Source organism: Solea solea, chromosome 10 (assembly GCF_958295425.1).
Source record: "Solea solea chromosome 10, fSolSol10.1, whole genome shotgun sequence".
NCBI classification, from domain to species: domain Eukaryota; kingdom Metazoa; phylum Chordata; class Actinopteri; order Pleuronectiformes; family Soleidae; genus Solea; species Solea solea.
This window is the reverse complement of record NC_081143.1, coordinates 18,997,184-19,018,506: the sequence shown is the minus strand read 5'-3', so window position 1 is coordinate 19,018,506 and position 21,323 is coordinate 18,997,184. Positions and strand designations below refer to the sequence as shown.

Here is a 21,323-nt window from a genome sequence, read left to right as displayed (position 1 = left end):
GTTTAGTATGTGGTCCAAAATGTGACAAAAATGTCATAGTTTAGTATGTGGTCCAAAATCACACCAAAATGGCATAGTTTAGTATGTCGTCAAAAAAGTCACTAAAGTGTCATAGTTTAGTATGTCATCAAAAAAGTCACTAAAATGTCATAGTTTAGTATGTGGTCCAAAATGTGACAAAAATGTCATAGTTTAGTATGTGGTCCAAAATGTGACCAAATGTCATAGTTTAGTATGTCGTCAAAAAAGTCACTAAAATGTCATAGTTTAGTATGTGGTCCAAAAAGTCACTAAAATGTCATAGTTTAGTATGTCGTCAAAAGAGTCACTAAAATGTCATAGTTTAGTATGTCGTCAAAAAAGTCACTAAAATGTTATAGTTTAGTATGTCGTCAAAAAAGTCACAAAAATTTCATAGTTTAGTATGTGGTCCAAAATGTGACTAAAATGTCATAGTTTAGAATGTGGTCCAAAATCACACCTCAATGTCATAGTTTAGTATGTCGTCAAAAAAGTCACTAAAATGTCATATTTTAATCTGTGGTCCAAAATGTGACAAAAATGTCATAGTTTAGTATGTGGTCCAAAATGTGACAAAAATGTCATAGTTTAGTATGTGGTCAAAAATGTAACAAAAATGTCATAGTTTAGTATGTTGTCAAAAAAGTCACTAAAATGTCATAGTTTAGTATGTCGTCAAAAAAGTCACTAAAATGTCATAGTTTAGTATGTCGTCAAAAAGTCACCAAAATGTCATAGTTTAGTATGTCGTCCAAAATGTGACAAAAATGTCATAGTTTAGTATGTGGTCCAAAATGTGACAAAAATGTCATAGTTTAGCATGTGGTCCAAAATCGCACCAAAATGTCATAGTTTAGTATGTGGTCCAAAATCGCACCAAAATGTCATAGTTTAGTATGTCGTCAAAAAAGTCACTAAAATGTCGTAGTTTAGTATGTCGTCAAAAAAGTCACTAAAATGTCATAGTTTAGTATGTGGTCAAAAAAGTCACTAAAATGTCATAGTTTAGTTTGTGGTCCAAAATCACACCAAAATGTCATAGTTTAGTATCTCGTCAAAAAAGTCACTAAAATGTCACAGTTTAGTATGTCGTCAAAAAAGTCACTAAAATGTCATAGTTTAGTATGTGGTCCAAAAAGTCACTAAAATGTCATAGTTTAGTAAGTGGTCCAAAAAGTCACCAAAATGTCATAGTTTAGTATGTCGTCAAAAAAGTCACCAAAATGTCATAGTTTAGTATGTTGTCAAAAAAGTCACTAAAATGTCATAGTTTTTGATGTCTTCCAAAATGTGACAAAAATGTCATAGTTTAGAATGTGGTCCAAAATCACACCTAAATGTCATAGTTTAGTATGTCGTCAAAAAAGTCACTAAAATGTCATAGTTTAGTATGTGGTCCAAAATGTGACAAAAATGTCATAGTTTAGTATGTGGTCCAAAATGTGACAAAAATGTCATAGTTTAGTATGTGGTCAAAAATGTAACAAAAATGTCATAGTTTAGTATGTTGTCAAAAAAGTCACTAAAATGTCATAGTTTAGTATGTCGTCAAAAAAGTCACTCAAATGTCATAGTTTAGTATGTCGTCAAAAAAGTCACTAAAATGTCATAGTTTAAGTATGTGGTCCAAAAAGTCACTAAAATGTCATAGTTTAGTATGTGGTCCAAAATGTGACAAAAATGTCATAGTTTAGTATGTGGTCCAAAAAGTCACTAAAATGTCATAGTTTAGTATGTGGTCCAAAATATGACAAAAATGTCATGGTTTAGTATGTTGTCAAAAAAGTCACTAAAATGTCATAGTTTAGTATGTCGCCAAAAGAGTCACTAAAATGTCATAGTTTAGTATGTTGTCAAAAAAGTCACTAAAATGTCATAGTTTAGTATGTCGTCAAAAAAGTCACTAAAATGTCATAGTTTAGTATGTCGTCAAAAAAGTCACTCAAATGTCATAGTTTAAGTATGTGGTCCAAAAAGTCACTAAAATGTCATAGTTTAGTATGTGGTCCAAAATGTGACAAAAATGTCATAGTTTAGTATGTGGTCCAAAAAGTCACTAAAATGTCATAGTTTAGTATGTGGTCCAAAATATGACAAAAATGTCATAGTTTAGTATGTTGTCAAAAAAGTCACTAAAATGTCATAGTTTAGTATGTCGTCAAAAAAGTCACTAAAATGTCATAGTTTAGTATGTCGTCAAAAAAGTCACTAAAATGTCATAGTTTAGTATGTGGTCCAAAATGTGACAAAAATGTCATAGTTTAGTATGTGGTCCAAAATGTGACAAAAATGTCATAGTTTAGTATGTGGTCCAAAATCGCACCAAAATGTCATAGTTTAGTATGTGGTCAAAAAAGTCACTAAAATGTCATAGTTTAGTATGTGGTCCAAAATGTGACAAAAATGTCATAGTTTAGTATGTGGTCCAAAATGTGACCAAATGTCATAGTTTAGTATCTCGTCAAAAAAGTCACTAAAATGTCATAGTTTAGTATGTCGTCAAAAAAGTCACTAAAATGTCATAGTTTAGTATGTGGTCCAAAAAGTCACTAAAATGTCATAGTTTAGTATGTGGTCACTAAAGTCACTAAAGTCACTAAAATGTCATAGTTTAGTATGTGGTCCAAAATGTGACAAAAATGTCATAGTTTAGTATGTCGTCAAAAAAGTCACTAAAATGTCATAGTTTAGTATGTGGTCCAAAATGTGACAAAAATGTCATAGTTTAGTTTGTGGTCCAAAATCGCACCAAAATGTCATAGTTTAGTATGTGGTCCAAAATCACACCAAAATGTCATAGTTTAGTATGTCGTCAAAAAAGTCACTAAAATGTCATAGTTTAGTATGTGGTCCAAAATGTGACTAAAATGTCATAGTTTAGTATGTCTTCAAAAAAGTCACTAAAATGTCATAGTTTAATATGTGGTCCAAAATGTGACAAAAATGTCATAGTTTAGCATGTCGTCAAAAAAGTCACTAAAATGTCATAGTTTAGTATGTGGTCCAAAATGTGACAAAAATGTCATAGTTTAGTATGTGGTCCAAAATGTGACAAAAATGTCATAGTTTAGTATGTGGTCGAAATTGTCACAAAAATGTCATAGTTATGTATGTGGTCCAAAATCGCTCCAAAATGTCATAGTTTAGTACGTGGTCCAAAAAGTCACCAAAATGTCATAGTTTAGTATGTGGTCCAAAATCACACCAAAATGTCATAGTCGTCCAAAATTTGACAAAAATGTCTTAGTTTAATATGTCGTCCAAAATTTGACAAAAATGTCATAGTTTAGTAAACTAGACATTTTGGACGAAATACTAAACTATGACATTTTTTCAAAACTTTGAGTTAGGTGAGAAACGTTTAAAGTTTTAATTACGTCTCTATTTTTAAGTATGATGACACTGTGATCAAAGTGGGATTTGATTTGGATATGATTTGGGATTTATGTCGCCATGGTTACTCGGAATGCTTATAAAAGTCATAGCATACAATTCCCAATCATGAGTAAATACAGTATTATGCTGTAATAAAATACAACACAACCATAATTCTATTCTGTTTTGGAGATTTTTTTTATTTCAGTCTATCTTCATCCTTTAATTCTGACAGAAAAGGGCTACGTATTTATTTAACTATAGACAGAAACTAAATGTGAAAGGATCTTTATCAGGAAGAAAATGAAGGGAAAAAAAAGCCCTGAAATACAAAGTTTATTTTTGATTTACATTCATATCTTTCTTTTGTAAATACTTGAACTTTTTATTTTCTCTCTAATATTTATTTGTTTTGCTCTTGTTTTTGCACCAACAGCTAGAAAAAAATCCCTTGTACTATGGGAGTTTTACCTAAATCTTATTCAAGGCACAGTGTTGAGCTCTACGGGACAAAGTGTAAAAGTGGTCTCTACAAGGAAAACTATCACTGACTAAAACTGAATTAACTTTGGTGAAATGCTCCCAATTTCCCTATTCTGGATATCCTTTCAAAAACTATGAAAATCTTATTTATTTGTTTTGTGGAACCATTCAAATATTCGAATTTTCAGAGGTTCTACACTATGAATATATTTAATATTGTTTTAAGAGTTGCCAATTATCTTTTTTTTTCATTTTTCTTGATACTCCTAAATAGAGTTTTTATGATCCGTCATTATACTTTCTTCACTTTGTCTTCATAAGTGCCGCTGCCCTTGTAAGATCCCACATAGCCACTGGTGTTTGCAGGATCCTCGCGCCCGGTCTTTCCCTTCCCTTTGCCAGACTCATCAAACCGTTCCTTGTGTGCTCCCGTGTATTTGGAGGTGTCAGTCAGTCTGTCCACGCCACCAGTCTTTGCCACTTTCTAAAAACAATGGAAGATTACGAAAACATAACTGAAGGAGCAAACAAGTAATTATTGCATTGTTTCTGTTAAGAAAACAGTGACACTTTGACTCTTTACGGAGGTTGAGTTCCCCAAAATAAACCTGTGTGAATAGTTTTATGTCCCCACATGAACATTTACTTACTTCCCTGCCTACTTAAAAATATCTGCGTACCACAGACCGAACATTTGCGCAAGTGCACTTTGCTTTGCCATAATTACACAACAGTTTGTGCCAATCGACCAATGGTTAAAATGAGAAGGAAAAAAATGTCCAGACTAACATTTGGAGGCTTAGGTGTTACAGGGTTACATTTTCAGTGTCCTGGAAAGACAAGTTCTTTGTCGCCATCTGAAGGCAAAGTTATATATTACGCTGCAGCATCATGGCTGAGATGGCAAGAATGAGCCAGTAATTCATAGTATATATGTGAAGAAATTATTATAAATCTAGTTCAGTCAAATAATCTTAATAAACTGGCTTTTACCAACATAGAAGTTATTTACATTTTACAACAAACTCATCCATGCCCCAGTGGATTTGTACATTTTAACAAAAACAATTGTTGTGATGTGGTTATGACTCACAGTGACTCCGACATTAGCGGGCTCCTTCCCGACAATGAGAGCGTAGATCTCTTGTAGGGCCTCCTCTTTGCTTTTGCCTTTAAAGCGCTTGGGAGCCAACTCTATCAGTGCCTGGTTGAATTGCTCAAATGTGATCACACGAGCCGACTTTGCCCTGAGGAAACACGGTGTTGCCAAAATGAGGATTGAGACAAAATCATCCTAATAGCATCTCAGGCTTCTTTGCATATTAGTGCAAAGTGTGTGGCACACTGTAGCAATTCTATTATACTAATTACTAGTCATGTGACTACAAAGTTCTTTGCATAAGCTAGAAATATAGCACTGACCACTTTACAACATGTCATTTTCTGGATGTTGCCGTCTTTATTGTGCACTAAAAGAAATGTGAAAATAAAAATCCGGTCTTTGTTCCATGTGTTGGTCTTTCTCTTGGTCCTGTGTGGAAAACCTTTGCCGCAACAATAATTCCCACTACACGTTTTCTGATACATGGTGATACGTTGGTGGCGACTGACTCTCCATAAAAGGAGCAGATGCATCATTTGACTGTTTGTCACACTGTGACACAGCTGCTATGGTGTGTTATCAACATCTTCACTGTGGAGGGGAAAACCTGAGGGAGCTCTTACTTGACTTTGCTGAAAATGATGTCAATGTCCGTGGAGGTGACGCTCTTCCCGTTGATGATGTGGCAGTCTTTGCAGAGCTTGGAAAAGTTCTTGCCGTTCATCTCCTTCCCTGTGGCCTTGGAGTCTCCATGGGCTGCGAACTTCTGGAAGGCCGTCTCCATGTCTGCCATAAACACTGAGCTCTCCGCCATGCTGACAGATGTACATAATGAAGACAAGCAAGCAGAGTGGTGTGACACAGACACGATAATGTTCAACATTGCAGAAAAAAACAAAAAATCAAAACAGCTGAATATTCACTCTGTATACTTATGAGGTTATGCAAACTCTTAATGACTCAGATTGATGTCTTGCCTGCCAGGAAATGACCAAAAATGGCACGAAAGCACCGGGTTACAGCAACCTATTGCGCTTTTTTAAGCGCTTCATTTGTCATAATGTAAGTTACTAACAATAGCTATGTCCACTTATGTGTGTTGCAGGTGAAAATGACAGTGCGTGTGTGTGAGAGTGTGTGTGTGCACTCAGTAAGCTGTTATCTAACAGATCAGTATCACATTATAATGTGAAAAGTTTTTGTTTAATAATAATTTTTACATTATAATGTGAAACAATAATGTATATTGTTCTCACAATGTACATGTGTTACACTGTAAAACACGTATTGTTATAACAACATCCTATCATTTCTGTTTGTAATGTGATGTATCGAGTGTTTGTTCATCTGTGTGTTTTAAAGCAAATTCAATACTTACCTTTTTATTCTTGCTATTGATTGAATGTCTGTATATTGTTTTAACTTAATTTGTTTTTATTTCAATTGGATCGTTTGTCTGTTCGTCGTCCTGGTGTTATTCAATTTCAATTATCTTATTTTTAAGTGTAGATACTGTTGTCATATTGGCTTTGATCCACCTTCTGTCCTTTAAACATGTCATTCTAATCTTAGTATTCTAATCTCTTTTTGTTTTCTTTTTATTAGCTGCTGTTTTTATTTTTTTACTATTGTTTCTTCATTCATAGTCTTTTCTTTTCCCTTTTTTTTACCCAGACTCTACTGTTTCCTCATTTGATGATTATACAGTCATACAGTATATTGTTATAATGACACCCTATCATTTATTTTATTTATCATGTGTGAGTGAGTTGACAGCGACGTTAGTGTACATATTCTATGATGTGGATGTGGATAGCTGTGAATTGTTGATTTTTACTTTGCACACTTCGCTATACTATGACGTTCTGACATTAATAAAAGTTATTCAAACTTGTTTTAATTAAATTCAAGACCTTTTTATTCTTGCTTTGGGTTAAATGTCTGTTTATTATTTTACCTTATGAATGTTTTATTTTATTCTACCAAGCTCTTCTTTCTCTTTTTATTCTTCTAATTTAATGACCTTGTTTATGTGTAGATGCTGTTGTCATATTGCCAGTGATCCAGCGTCTGTCATTTTTACATTTCATTCTTCTCTGTTAGAATTGTAATCTCTGCAAATTAGACTTTTTTTGTTGTACAGTTTTTGAGGAATTTCAGAAGTCCCCATTTTTAATCAGAATAAAAAATGTTAAATAAACTTTGAGATGGAATGAAAACAAAAATTCCCATACATTCTGACCAGGACCGACTAGGCTGTGTTCAGGACATCTATAACTATATGACCATACTGCAAATCAAACATTTTTATTGTTTAGTTATTGATGAATTTCAAAAAGTCCCATATGAAAGGAACCATTTAATTTAATTAACTTAAATGCTGTAAAACAAAAAATATTTGATTAAATGACAGAAATGTTGAAAAAAATAAAAGCACTGAAATCCAAAGTGGTATGTTAATTATTTTATTCATATTCATATTTCTCTTTTGTTAATATTGCACTCTACTCTACTCTTTATTTTATTCTTTTTTTACCTCTATTATTTATTTGTTTTGCTCTTGCAAATTCATACTCTTATACTGTGTGAGCTTTACCATGGCAACAAACCTGATTTCCATTCTTAGTAAAAGCAAAGCAAACGTCTAATACTAATAGTGCTGTCACTTAAAAATGACGTACATTTCTTTTCAGAGCATTAACTTGCATCAAGCAGAACATGTCGCAGCAATAAGGCTCTAGGGGCTAAATCAATATGAAGGCACTGTGTTGAGCTATGGGACAAAGCAGAGGAGATTCTACAAAGCACACATGGCTAAAAGTGGTCTCAACAATAGCGGAAAACATCAGTTTATCTATTTACTATCTAATACTGATGTACTGCAAAATAAATATATACATATATATTAATTTGAATTCACTTAGGTAATTGTTTTCTCTGTTGCCTCACAGCAAGAAGGTTGGCGGTTGGGATCCCAGTTCGACTGAGGACCTGTTGAGCCTGCATGGTCCATGTTCTCTCCATGTACTCCGGCTTCCTCCCACACTCCCACACTCCAGTAACATGCAGATTAGATTAATTGGAGACTATAAATTGACCACAGGTGTGAATGTGACACTGAATGGTTGTCCGTCTCTGGGTGTTTTTGCCCTGACTTGGACTGGTGACCCGTCCAGAGTGAGCCCCGCCTGGGTCATTATGCATTCTTCACTTTGTCATCGTAAGTGCCGCTGCCCTTGTAGGATGCCACATAGCCACTCGCGTCTGGGATCTCCTCGCGCCCGGACTTTCCCTTCCCTTTGCCGGACTCATCAAATCGTTCCTTATGTGCTCCCGTGTATTTGGACGTGTCAGTCAGTCTGTCCACGGCAGCTGCCTTTGCCACTTTCTAAAAACAACAGAAAGATTTTTCAAGGAATAACCCAACACTTACATAGTTGGGTTTCAGTCACATAGGAGGACCGTTACCATTACTTTTCCAAACTTCTAAACTACAGGCACACATTTTAAATAGTAAATGATCAGATATTAAAGATGTTAATGAAGTGGTTATAACTTGCAGTTATGTACTCACAGTGACTCCGACATTAGCAGGCTCCTTCCCAACAATGAGACCATAGAGCAGTTGTAGGGCTTCCTCTTTGCTTTTGCCTTTAAAGCGCTTGGGAGCCAACTCAGTCAGTGCCTGGTTGAATTGCTCAAATGTGATCACACGAGCCGACTTTGCCCTGAGGAAACACGGAGTTGCCAAATGAGGATACAGAAAAAAATCATCTAAATAACATCTCGTAGGTTGGTGTAGCAACAGTTGTGGAAACCCTGCGCTGTTGTGAAGGGTTTGAGTGTTACTCAAATTGGACATACTATGTTTGTTTTTTTATAAACACTTTCATTAAAAAAACACCAGAGCGGATGTATCATTTGACTCTTACGCTGTGGCCCAGCTGCTGGTGGCCTATCAACGTCTTATCTGTGGAGGATGAAACCTGAGGGAGCTCTTACTTGACTTTGCTGAAAACTATGTCAGTGTCCGTGGACGTGACGCCCTTCCCATCGATGACGTGGCAGTCTTTGCAGAGCTTGGCAAAGTTCTTGCCGTTCATCTCCTTCCCTGTGGCCTTGGTGTCTCCATGGACTGCAAACTTCTGGAAGGACGTCTCCACGTCTGCCATAGACACTGAGCTCTCCGCCATGCTGACAAACCTATGTCATATGACCACAAGACAAGCCAGCGGAGAGGTGTGACGCAGACAGGATAATGTTTGACATAGCAGCAAAATTGTTGTAATGTTCCATCCACACAATTACTCTCAAGTGCGGAAAGAGAAATTGGCAGCATATTCACTTGCTTCTGCTTCTAAGGATATGCAAACTCCTAACGACTCCATTAGCTGATTGATGTCTTGTCTGCCAAGAAATGACCGCCATGACATTCAGTGAGAGTGAACACATTATTTTTTCCCTCTCATGCACACACACACAGAGAGAGAGTGATTTCCACATCTATATCTATGCTGTCAGTGTAAGCGATGCTATCCAAGTCCAGTTTAATTCAATCAACTCAATTTTCAAATTGCTTCTTCTCTCTCTCTCTCTCTCTGTCCCTCTCTCATTCACACACACACACACAAAGACACAAACAGGCTCACTAGCACACACACATTTGTGCACACACAAAACTGCTGTCTGCTGCTCATAGTGATTGAAATAAGAGTGCACCGACAATAGTAAGCAATAAATGACGTCCTCCTCGTATCCACAGAGATATCTAAAATCAAACCACAGCATTCAGGCATGGCTTAAGTAACAGCTTTGAAAGGTTTGATCTCCTGGCGGGAAGAACTGTCACAGAGGGTAAACTATAAATAAAAGCATGCTGCAATAACAGTGAGTATTCATGATATCAAAGGGATTTCCGTCCACATAAACATTATAATATACTTTATCACCATCAGAGCAAAGACTGAGATTCTGTTAAATATCATCTCCTCAAATATGTTCTGCTGCGACATGCACTGCCCGTCCCCCTCTGCTGTATTACCGTAGAGCTCAGTGCACGACCATAAATAGCAAAAAAAATATCCCCTAAAAGTAAAAAAATATACCTGCTGCCTTAAATGGAAGGATGCTACGAAACGAAAGTCTGATTCGAGCACAGCTGGTCCACCTCCTCTTTCCTCTTCGTTCTCCTCTGGTTCTCCTGCTTCCGGCCACTCCCAGGCTTCCTCACAATGATGACAAACATGGAGGGAGATACGGAGAGGCATGAGGGGAGAGAAACACAAGAGAGAGGGAGGGAGGGATGGAGGGAGAGAGCACAGACTGGCACAGTCTATGACATCATGGGCACTTAGCTGCACTTGTGTCTGTTCAGTCTCATGAGATTCTTGCCTAGTGCATTTGTGGGAAGATTGTGGATATAGCTTTATATTTGTTTCATGTGCTGTACGTCTGTGTTCCATATCTCTTTATTTAGAGGACAGATGTTATGTGTTTTTTTCTCCTTTCTCAGAAAAAAACATGTTAGGATTCTCACTCTTTTGCAAGTCTAAGCTGTCTCTCTCACTCTCTCTCTCTCTCTCTCATTGTCACAATAGCATTCTTGTGTGCACATGATAAGTGTGGCCCTTCAAAGGACAAAGACAATTGTCCAAATCATCCTCCAACCCTCCATTGCAGTATGCACTTTGCACTTTATACAGCATCAGAGACCTACATTTCATTTTTAGCAGTTAGATAGTATCTATTAGGATTGCACCTTTTTTTTTTTTTTTCTTAAATAAAGTAGATCTTATTATTTCCTCTATTCCAGTGCACTTGTACTTGTGCATGTGCAAATGGCAAAATAAAGTTCTTCTTCTTTTTCTTCTTCATACATCAAACAGAAAATCATGGCGTGAGATTGTTTTTGTTTCACCCACATACAGGACATCTGCTGGGGGGGATTATTGTACTTCGATTTCCACACAATAAAAAATATATATATGACTGGCAAATATATACTTTGCACAGATCATAGATCATGCTCCAACCATGTGATTACACATAAATAAATATAAAGGCATGAAAATGGTTGGATTTAGTTGACGTGTAACATCAGAAATAGTAATAAAAGCCGCCAGTTACAGTTCTAATAAATCGGTAAACACATTTTTATTCCAATAACAATGTTTGAAAACAGAGCTGATGTTAATTGTCCTACAGTGCTTTCACCTCGCATTGTTTTTCAGGTTCCAGCCCTCATGCTTTCACTGACTGGCTGTTTTGTTCACAGGATAAACACGAGCTGTTTTGACATCACGTACCATCACGAAACTCACTGCTCAGTCAAATGGAAAGCCACAGAAACTATGTGCCCACCCATAGAAATGCGAGATAAGATCATCCTTAATTAGCCCAATGACGGGGGCAATTGCAGTGTCACAGCAGCACAGAAGAAAGGGTGGGGAAAAAAAAATAGTGCACATGCATTTCAACAACGAGACATGTAAAAGTTTCTGAAAACATTACATATTAAAATAATAAAAAATAGAATACAACATACAACATGCAGTGTGTGGATTTACACATTTAAAGAAATTGCTCCGATATAAGTGGTGTATTGCACAGTTATGGATTAAAAAAGGTGTGTGTGTGTGTGTGTGTGTGTGTGTGTGTGTGAGTGCAATGACTAGTATGTGTCCTTGGTTTTGGCAAAAAAAAGTGAGATAAGGAGCGTTCTTCACCCAAAACATTGGATTTAACATGATACAGATTTTAATAAACGAATAAATAGCAAATAGCAACATAACATCGTCACAGTGAAGCTTTCAATTTCATTTTGTCCAGTTAACTCAATCCCCAAGCTGCATTATTTTGGACTGTAGGAAACTAGAGAATAGATCAAGCAAATGATTTGTCCTCTGTTAAATACCAATAACCAGTGTGTTAATAGTTTTTGAATAAGGCCATCATTTGTTGTCCAGGGTCACCAATGGCAAAGTTTTGTTTGTTTTTGTTTTTTTTATCTGCTGTGTAAGCAGATTTAATCATGGTTGCAGACCTCAGTTCTTTCACTGGGAAGAAAAAAGAAGAGTTAGGTGGAAACACATCACCTGCTGTCTGCTTATAGTACAAACAAAGCCGGGCCTTTAAATGTCAGCAGAAAACAGCATTGTCTCTGGTTTGACAGGCAGTTGCTTAGACTCTCTCTCACTCTCTCTCTGGGCGTCAAAGCTTGCTGACTGGCAGCACCTGTCTTACTCTTACTTTGTTGGTCTTGCTTAGATAATCTAATTATTCAGAGTATTTCTCACATTTGTCTTATCCATTATTACCATGACTGATTCGGGATTTCCGTTACCACCTGAGGATTTTTGTCCACTGTGTGTGGATGGGATCAGGGACCCTGTCACCATCCCCTGTGGTGACACCTTTTGTCTGGAGTGCATCAAAATCTACTGGGACCAGTTCGACCACATGGGTGTGTACCACTGCCCCCAGTGCCGTGCAACCTTCACCCCCCGGCCCGTGCTGAGGCGTAACCTGCCCGACGTACACCTCGAGCCACAGCGCCAGCTACCGGAGCTGACCCCATTTCCCTACATGCACCGCGAGTCCTTCTGCGATTTCTGTGTTGGCCGTCGCAGCAAGGCTGTCAAATCGTGCCTCATGTGCTTGGCGTACTACTGCGAAACTCACGTCAAGCCTCACTATGAATCATCCACCTTCAAGAGGCACAAGCTGGTGGATGAGACCGGCCATCTGGACAGGAAGATCTGTCCCCAGCATGAGAAAGGCTTGGAGCTGTTCTGTCGCTCTGACCAGATGTGCATCTGTGTGCTGTGCACTGTCAGAGAACACCGCAGCCACAACATCACCTCGGCAGAAGAAGAGCGCACTGAGAAACAAGTAAGGCTCACATATAAAGCTGCATCCACAAGCAGATTAGAACTGTGATGCATAAAAGCTTGTCTTCTTACCTCTGTGTTGTTCCATCAGAAAGTGCTGGTGGTCACTCAGTCTGAAGTCCACTACATCATTCAGGAGAGGATGAAGGAGCTGCAGGAGCTCAAGCATAATGTGGATGTTCTCAAAGTAAGTGTAGACACACTTTTATACAGTATGTGACGAGAGACAATGTAATGGCTATTCTTTGTAAGAAAAAAATAAAGTCCTTATGGAGTTTGTAAAATAATAACAAATTGATTCTACCTTTCAGAATTGTGCCCAGCGAGCACAGGCGGACAGCGACAAGACGTTCCATGAAATGCTCCAGGCAGTGGAGCGATGGAAGGCTGAAATCCATCAGATGATAACGGCCAACATGCAGGCAGCCATGTCACAGGCCGAGGGCTACGTGGACCGTCTGGAGCAGGAGATACTGGAGCTGCAACGCAGAGAAGCCGAGCTACGGCAGATCCTCGAAACAGAGGACAACATTCATTTTCTGCAGGTGCTGGAGGATCATGAGCTACAAGATAAAAAAAACAAATCTTGAAGTCTTGAAAATGTGTTCATAATAAACCTGTTGGTACAAATAAATGTACAAAAAACACTGTATAATCAGTCAGGCTAATAGAGATGCTACTTCTCAGATCGAGTTTTTGATTCTTCAAACTCGATAATGGACCTCCTCCATTTTTTTCTGTTTTTGTTGTTGAACAGAATTTTCCAACCCTGTGTGTTCCTCCTGAGGCCATGGTGCCCAAAGTGCTCATCAACCCTCAATTCTCCTTCGGAGAGATGAGCAAGACGGCCACAGAGATGAAGGAACACCTGGATGACATCTGTAAGAAGGAACTAAGCAAAATCTCCAAAACAGGTTGGTTCTTGTGCATAACTTTCAAATGTAAAAAACCAAAGAGTGGGCTAGTAACTGAAAACCTTTTGCATTACCGTCTTCACAGTTAGTGAAACCCCTGTGTACATACTTTTGCCAAGAAATGGAGATAAACGACTTAAAGGTAAGAATCTATCAAGTGAAATGTATAAATTCCAGCTCATTTAATAATAATAACCAATAAAATGAAATGTTGCAGAACTTAATGTCTGTGTTTTCATATGCAAATAGTTCCTGACAAAGTAGATTTTCAGGAACCAAAAACAAGAATGGACTTCTTGAGATGTGAGTAAACTTGTATCTGTTGTGTCCTTTTTAGTGTGAATTATTGTTTTGAAAAAGTTGAAGGCTTGTTCTTCTTTGACAAAAACAACATACATTTATGTTCATTAACAAAAAAGAGTGAGTTAAAAGTGAGTGGACGAGTGCCACGTTCCTCCCCTAAGATTCTCCTCCTCATAAATGATTAATTGTTGTTTTTTCTTAGACTCCTGTAAGATGAATTTCGATCCAAACACAGTTTATAAAGAGCTGGTTTTGTCTGACGGGAACCAAAGGGTGACACGGAAGAAAACAGTCCAGTTTTACCAAGATCACCCGGAACGCTTTGACGGCTTCTCCCAGGTTTTGTGCAAGGAGCCTCTGACCGGTTTCAGATTTTACTGGGAGGCGGAGTGGAGCGGGGAGTTTTCCATCGGGGTGGCGTACAAGACGATCAGCCGCAAAGGCAAGAATTCACACAGTCTGCTGGGCTATAATGACAAGTCTTGGAGTCTCCTCTGCTCGGACTCGGGCTACTCTGCCTGGCACAACAGAGCTGACAAAGACCTTCCTGGTGCTCCCCGTGCTACACGCATTGGCGTCTACCTGGACTATGCAGGCAGCACTTTGGCCTTCTACTCAATATCGGAGAACATGGAGCTCATCCATCGTTTCAAAGCTCAGTTCAGTGAGCCTTTATATGCCGGCTTTGGTGTGGGCTCCTCAGTTACTCTCTGCCAGCTGAGGTCAAATCATACGACTTACTGAAATTTGAAATCTGAGAAGTTGGAGAAGAAGTGCCTTGTGAATTTTCAAAGGTTCTGTGTGGGGATACAATATTTTCAGATATTAATACTGGTGTTGTGAATAAAACAAAAACGTCTAACACTAACAACACAAGGTCTAAATGTAACTGTTTATAATGTATTAATGTGAGAGTACCTATGTTTATGTATACATGATGTAGTAAAAATGGAATCCTTTATAAGAGTGACTAGTAATGAAGAATATGCACTGTTCAAATATGTTCTGCAGGAATGTGATATACTACAATAAATTGTAAATGTCTAATTCAACTGTGTTTCATGACTGTTTTATATAAAACCCAGTAATATAACTGTATTGCTGTTTTTTTTATTGTACTCAATATACTATAAAGTTTCACTTTTTCCTCTGACCCCATTGCATGAACAATTAAATCTAACCATAAAAGTAGTCCTGTCACATCATTAAACAGTCTCCATTCAAGTAGTTTTAAGACCTGTCTTTCTTATCAATAACTATGAGAACTGTGTGATAATGTTAACTCAACTCAGCTTAAACTTCACTAAAATATTAAAAGTTTTCCTCACATCAGGAAACTCCAAATCCCACGTGTTCAATGAATGTTTTTCCATGCTGTTCTTGTAGCTCACAATATTTGCAAATAAAATGACTCACAAGTGCAGCGCTGCTTTACATGTTAGTTTTACATGTTTACAGTCGATTTGCAAATACACAGAGGCACTACACCAGCTACTACAGGAATTAGCATATATTAGAGTATAATAATGTTTGTCTTTATAATGAAACTAGGCTAGACTGGGAATATCAACAGTAGTGGTCATCCACTACAGTATCTCAGTAGCCAGCGGGCGTGGAGGGTGGAGCACAGCACAGAAACATGTTTTCAAAGTGGCAAGGCCTAATTCACTAATTATCTTTGTTATTCAATGAGATGTCCACCACCACTGCCTGTTGACCGATGTCAACACTAAACCATGTAATAAGAGCCAGTCAGAGTATTTGCATGATAGTTAAATCCTCACTTCACTGCTGCTTGGCCAGATATCCAGATGCAGCTCAACTTCACACCGGGTTTGAATCCAGAGGTGAACACCACTGACTCAAAAGGTAAATGTGGCACATATCAATATCATTTAACGACATTTTGTCATTTCATTTGTGAAGTGCGCTGTGTGATGTGTTTATAGCGCTGAAATGAAAATGTTCTTTCCAGGCACAAAATGAACACCACCAGTCCAAGCAACGATTCTCATGATCCAAGCAACGATTCTCATGATCCAAGCAACATCTTCCTTCAAAATATAGGAATATATAACTTTTTTTTTTCCATCAACATGGTCCTGAGTGTTCCTTTGAATGCTTATGTTGTGGGGCTGTTGTTGGCAAGATGGGCTAGGACTTTGACTTCAGACTTCTTTCCTCTCAACTTGGCTATGTGTGAGATTTTCATGAGTTTACTAAGCATCTGCTTCTTTGGATTTGTTCATTTGAAATCATATGTCTTTTTTAACATTCTTATGTTTTCACGTGGCATTGTGTTTACAGCCCGTCCTCTCTTCCAGTGCTACATCTGTGTTGAGTATTATGTCGGTGTTGTGTACCCTGTAAGTTTTCTTCGTTATAGACCACTAAGGTACAGGATGGCCTGTGCATGTGTCGCCTGGCTGATTTCTTTGATTTCTTGTATTTATAGTATGTACACATTTCAATGTAATCTGTGTCTTTATGCGTATTTCATCCAGCACGTACTCCTCTTATCTGTAACAGCTTCCTGCTGCCTCTCTGTTCTCGGGAAATTAAAACGCCCTCGGCCAGGAGAAGGGAATGAAAAACAGAAAAGCAATGCAACAAAGAGAAGGGCCTTTAAAAAAATGTTGATCATTACAATTGTCAAGGCCATTGATTCAGTTTTGTATGCAGTGGCTATTCCACTGCAACATCACCTTATTCCTATAGATTTCATCTATGCCTTAACTTTTTGCATTTGCTTACTTCTGATAATTGGGGTCTTACACCCCCTCCACTACCTGCACAGGGCTGGAAAACTTGTCTGCTTAAGGAAAAAGTGATTGAAATGTATTGTGTGCTCCATATAACTCATTTTGAATGATTTCTGTTTACATGTTTTATTATACATTTAGACTGCATAACCGTAACTGTCTGGTTTTGTTTCTCTTGTGGATTAGCAAATGACAATAGTCATTAGTAACGTAAACACTGTCCATGGTCATGTTAATTTGTTTCCTCTTTGCACTATTGTTATTGGATGTGGTTGATAAATGTACACGCACAGGTCTACTTTAAATCATGTTTTTTCAAAGTTTAAAGCAATAAACTGATGACTCTTGTGTTGTGTTTGCAATTTCCAGTAAGCATTTGAGCAGGTGACACACTCCACATACAGTATACAGCAGGCAGGAAAATCAACGCCTTAATTCTGTATCATTTCAATGACGTTTGTGATCTTGTAATCTTGAGGAATTAGTATATGTATTTTTATTTTTATTTTTTTTTTTAAAGTTGCAGTACCAGAGAAACTAGATATGTTACAGCAGCAAAGGGTGTAGCATAAATAATAAATAGCATACATTAATTATGATAAAATAATCACGGGGGGAGCTGCAACCAATCCCAGCTGACGAAGGGCAAAAGGCAAGGTAAGACGCTTCGGATAAAAGCGTTTGCTAAATGTAAGGTACACCCTGAACAGATCACCAGTCCATCGCAGGGCAAACATATGGGCACGAAGAGCCATTCACTCGCACACCTATACTCAATTTAGAGTGTCCACTTAACCTCTCCTTAAATGTAAATATAAAAGCAAGTGGAAATAAAAAATAAAGTCAATAACAGAAGAAATATAGCAACATTTTAAAAATTAGGTCAATCTAAATTAGCAATAATATAATTTAGGGTTTCAATTTCAATTTAGGGGTGTCCAGTTCACCGAATCCCCCCCATATTCCAACCGGGGCTCTAACCCGGGTCCTCTGGCTGCAAAGGAAAGAGTGCTAACCACTGCACCAACCATGTGGCCCACTATGTCAGCAGAGTCATTTTATTAGAAGTGGGTGCTATGTGCCTCGGCCAGAGAGAGCACAAGAGGGGGAGAGTTTAGAAAGAGAGAAGGCAGAGTGTGGGAGGATCATACTTCCAGAACTTTGAATAAATCACATTCAGGATCAGTGTTGAAGTAGAAAAATCTTACCCCTTTAACCACATTTAACTCTGAACATGATGCATTCACAATACTGTACAAGGTCTTTGATGAACCACATAAATGAATGACATTTCTAATATCATCTTTAAACCTTATATACAAGACTTCATAATGATTCACTTGATAGTTGCGTCGTGTTTTTATTTGAAAGTTGATCCTAAAGAATAGAAATCCAACATAAGTCACAAAATGACAAAAGAGTTATTCTCATCCTTCTTTAACCAATGGCGCCGCATGTTTGCGAAAAGAGCGCAGTTTAAATTGGAGAGAGTCTTGCCTGTGCTCTTCAGTTTATACACGACGTCACATGGCAGATTCTTGTGATCAGATCTCCTCTCTATTCTTGTTACTTTAAAAACCTCCTGGGGAGGAATCAGCGCTTCCCTCTCGGACTCTCCGAGCTTTGAGAAGCATGTCACGCTCCGAAGCATGTCACGATCTCAAAGCAAGACTTGTCACCGAATCGATCAGCGCTTGGATACCAACCCATCGAGCTGGAGGTAAAAGAGCCAAAGCGAATCACCTTGTTGAGGACGTCTTGTCCAAAGCAGCGGTTTGCTCTGCGGTAGCCAGTCACGCATCTCTCGGCTTCAGGTTTTCGGGAGCTGAGCGTTTGAAGAGCATCGGTCAGGAAAAAGTGAAGTGCGTGATACCTGAACTTGGTCAAGTACACAGACCTGTTGCTTCGAACTGCATCATTGAAATCAAGGTAAACCTTTGGTTTGTCGAGAGTGTAAACATAAATAGCCATGATCTGTTCTTTACCCAGTCCCGAGGAAGGTTTCATTCCCTTCTTACGCTTCCATTTTTTGTTGTAATATTTCTCGGCTTCGCCCCAGGCCAGTGTGAAATTTTTGTCTCCGTTTTTCTCATTCGGCAGATACAGCTTCCTCACCCTGTAGTCCATCTTGTCCTTGCAACCAGTGTACATGTCATCCACTGCATTCAGAGCCAGATCCAGTGGGACTTGACTTTTCAACCCAGATTCTGCAGACGTCTGCAAACATAGATACATGATACATGTCAATACAGAGCAATCACACCTGAGAAAGACACGGGACGATTTATACCCCGACCTTTGCAAATCCTGTACAGATCGCAAACATCAATAGCACTGCAGCCAAAACTCCCATCATGGCCATCTCTCTTCCTCCAGGATTCACCGGCATTTAAACCTGCACACAAATGCACCTCTTTAAGTAAACATAGGTTATGAAAGCAAAACACTATCAAAAAGTAAATGTTAAGAGTCTGACATAACACGAGACGTAAAATTTAAAAGGAATCCGAGCTTTTGTTCACCTACCACAGGTGACTTCACACATGCTGTGTGGTGATAATGTGGTGATTGAAGGGAAAGGCGTGTCTTTCATCAGCTGCAGGTCGTACCAATCAGGGGTCAAACCTTCACATACAACTGCAGAAACCTCTTGGATGAGAGGTGAAGTGGCTTAAACAAAACTCAGTTGCTAATATCCACATTCTCGAAGATACTCAGAGACATCTCACTGTAAGCTGTTATCTTTACATTTTCCAATTATGCAGTTAGATTGATATGAATACATCAAAAGTGTTTAGCAATATGTTGTGTGTTTTGTACTCGACATGACATCACTCTAATAACTCACAGTTTTTGTCAAGCTTGTAGAAAAAGTAAATAGAATTGTAAATTCTGACCTTTGTCAGTGATATTACCTTCCACATCAGTGGAAAATGGTCTAAAATGTAGAATAAAGGGTCCATCTGATGTTTGTATTGAAAACTGCACTTTTCTCACTTACATCACTGTTACAGCAACACTGGCGTTCACTTCTCTGCAGCTACAAGACAGTTCTCTGTGTGAATTATGAGGACTAAAGACATCAGACATGTTAATTTCATGGTTCCATGGATTCCAGTGTGTACAAAGGGCTCCAAAGTATGATTTTATTTGCATTTGATTTGGTTTGAAATTCAAATCTGCCTTTTGCATTGCTGTGCTGTGTACTCTGTAAACTAAAAGGCAACATCAGTCATTTGTCAGCACATCTGTGATTTTGAAAACCTCGTGGGGGGTGGGGTTCAGCCCCTGTCCCATTTGGTTCACATCAGCCCCGAAGCATGAATACATCTCAAAAGAAGACACATTATTGCCAATAACGTCAGATGACTGCTTAGTTGAAGGTGTCAAAGTGAAAACACAGTGTATGTTTGTGTTGGTGACATGGTGGTTAAAATGTCCCTTAGTGCTGTGATAGGCTTCTCCAATTACATTGCAGAATTTGAATGGCATCAGTCAGGTAGAAGTGGAAATAATGGGATATCTGTGATTCCCTGTTTTTATAATGCTTTATTGAAATGGAGTTTTTTTACTTTTGGGTACATGTAACTATTATGATTAGTTTTCTTCCAGGTTGACCAGTAGTTGACCAAGGTGGCAGCTTCAGGTCAACAGCCGTCATACGTGTCGTAATGGAATCTGCTGCAGAGGTAAAACTTCAGGATTAGTTTTCCACAGCAGAAAGGGAAAAGGTCATGTGGGAGACACACCCTTTATACACAGCGAACAGAACTAAAAACAAATGAGGAAAAAAAAAATTATGGATAGACATTAACACATATTGTACAATAATAACTGACACTATTATTTGTGCACTGTACACACATTTAACCTCTCAAAGAATAATGACACTGTTGGCAAAAACTTTAAAGAGCTGAACTGGTAAAACAACAAGGGGATAAATCATGGCATTCACACAGAACAGCCAATCAAGCCACACCTTTTTAGCTTTATTTATTTTTTGATGTTATCAGCAAGCAAAGGTGGTAGGCAGTGACATCAGACCATCACCGGTCCTCAGGTGAGCCCTCAAAGCTTCTGACAGCATGACGCGAGGTCCATATTCAAATCGCTTACAGCCTACAGCCATAGTTTAATAAATGGCTACAATACACGGAGCCCAGTTCTGTCGTAATACATAGCCTGAGCTACACATATTGTAGCCACTCATTTGTAGCGCCACTTATTGGGGTCACAAAGTTCTGGCTGGGGTAAGAGTGTGGAGCTGGGCATGGGGCCGTGGCACTTGGGCTGGAGTATGAGTGTTGGCCAGAGGAAGGGAGCACGTGCCGTGCACAACCTGGACAGGGCAGTGTTTTTTTGCGAGGGAATGCATAATTCAAAATGTACCACCCTGACCCTAAAGGGGCTCCGTAACACTGAAACCATAGTCACTGAGTTTCCACAGAATCAGCCTATCCTATTTCGACACGAC

At 38.4% G+C, this 21,323-nt stretch overlaps 4 protein-coding genes across 4 annotated transcripts; 1 reads left to right on the top strand and 3 right to left on the bottom strand.

The window, feature by feature from the left end:
- Positions 1 to 3,717: 3,717 nt before the first annotated feature.
- Positions 3,718 to 6,521, bottom strand: LOC131466411 (tubulin polymerization-promoting protein family member 3-like). The gene is made up of 4 exons (XM_058639610.1): positions 6,360 to 6,521; positions 5,605 to 5,796; positions 4,973 to 5,126; positions 3,718 to 4,363 (listed from the first exon to the last, which is right to left on the bottom strand). The coding sequence occupies exons 2-4, from the start codon at positions 5,793 to 5,795 to the stop codon at positions 4,172 to 4,174; spliced, it is 537 nt and encodes a 178-aa protein (XP_058495593.1). The 5' UTR covers position 5,796; positions 6,360 to 6,521; the 3' UTR covers positions 3,718 to 4,171.
- Positions 6,522 to 7,430: 909 nt separating this feature from the next.
- On the bottom strand, positions 7,431 to 10,227 carry tppp2 (tubulin polymerization-promoting protein family member 2). Its single transcript, XM_058639608.1, has 4 exons — positions 10,087 to 10,227; positions 8,984 to 9,184; positions 8,556 to 8,709; positions 7,431 to 8,369 (listed from the first exon to the last, which is right to left on the bottom strand). Exons 2-4 carry the CDS (start codon positions 9,172 to 9,174, stop codon positions 8,178 to 8,180), a joined length of 537 nt encoding a protein of 178 aa, XP_058495591.1. The 5' UTR covers positions 9,175 to 9,184; positions 10,087 to 10,227; the 3' UTR covers positions 7,431 to 8,177.
- A 1,928-nt stretch (positions 10,228 to 12,155) lies between these two features.
- On the top strand, positions 12,156 to 15,139 carry ftr84 (finTRIM family, member 84). Its single transcript, XM_058640568.1, has 7 exons — positions 12,156 to 12,871; positions 12,962 to 13,057; positions 13,182 to 13,415; positions 13,628 to 13,784; positions 13,870 to 13,926; positions 14,034 to 14,087; positions 14,290 to 15,139. Exons 1-7 carry the CDS (start codon positions 12,299 to 12,301, stop codon positions 14,829 to 14,831), a joined length of 1,713 nt encoding a protein of 570 aa, XP_058496551.1. The 5' UTR covers positions 12,156 to 12,298; the 3' UTR covers positions 14,832 to 15,139.
- Positions 15,140 to 18,251: 3,112 nt separating this feature from the next.
- Positions 18,252 to 19,300, bottom strand: LOC131467341 (ecto-ADP-ribosyltransferase 5-like). The gene is given in 3 exon segments (XM_058641184.1): positions 18,252 to 18,487; positions 18,490 to 19,066; positions 19,146 to 19,300. Coding segments are annotated over 3 exon segments (906 nt in total). The 5' UTR covers positions 19,239 to 19,300.
- Between the last annotated feature and the right edge of the window lie 2,023 nt (positions 19,301 to 21,323).

What these genes read in the sequence shown, in the direction of transcription:
- ftr84 (XM_058640568.1), top strand. Translation starts at nt 12,299, where the DNA reads ATGACTGATTCGGGATTTCCGTTACCACCTGAGGATTTTTGTCCACTG. An exon ending in AAGAGCGCACTGAGAAACAA is followed by an intron (nt 12,872 to 12,961) that starts GTAAGGCTCACA and finishes TTGTTCCATCAG; the next exon opens with AAAGTGCTGGTGGTCACTCA. An exon ending in ATAATGTGGATGTTCTCAAA is followed by an intron (nt 13,058 to 13,181) that starts GTAAGTGTAGAC and finishes TCTACCTTTCAG; the next exon opens with AATTGTGCCCAGCGAGCACA.
- LOC131466411 (XM_058639610.1), bottom strand. Translation starts at nt 5,795, where the DNA reads ATGGCGGAGAGCTCAGTGTTTATGGCAGACATGGAGACGGCCTTCCAG. An exon ending in ATCATTTTCAGCAAAGTCAA is followed by an intron (nt 5,127 to 5,604) that starts GTAAGAGCTCCC and finishes GTGTTTCCTCAG; the next exon opens with GGCAAAGTCGGCTCGTGTGA. An exon ending in CCGCTAATGTCGGAGTCACT is followed by an intron (nt 4,364 to 4,972) that starts GTGAGTCATAAC and finishes CATTGTTTTTAG; the next exon opens with AAAGTGGCAAAGACTGGTGG.
- tppp2 (XM_058639608.1), bottom strand. Translation starts at nt 9,174, where the DNA reads ATGGCGGAGAGCTCAGTGTCTATGGCAGACGTGGAGACGTCCTTCCAG. An exon ending in ATAGTTTTCAGCAAAGTCAA is followed by an intron (nt 8,710 to 8,983) that starts GTAAGAGCTCCC and finishes GTGTTTCCTCAG; the next exon opens with GGCAAAGTCGGCTCGTGTGA. An exon ending in CTGCTAATGTCGGAGTCACT is followed by an intron (nt 8,370 to 8,555) that starts GTGAGTACATAA and finishes TGTTGTTTTTAG; the next exon opens with AAAGTGGCAAAGGCAGCTGC.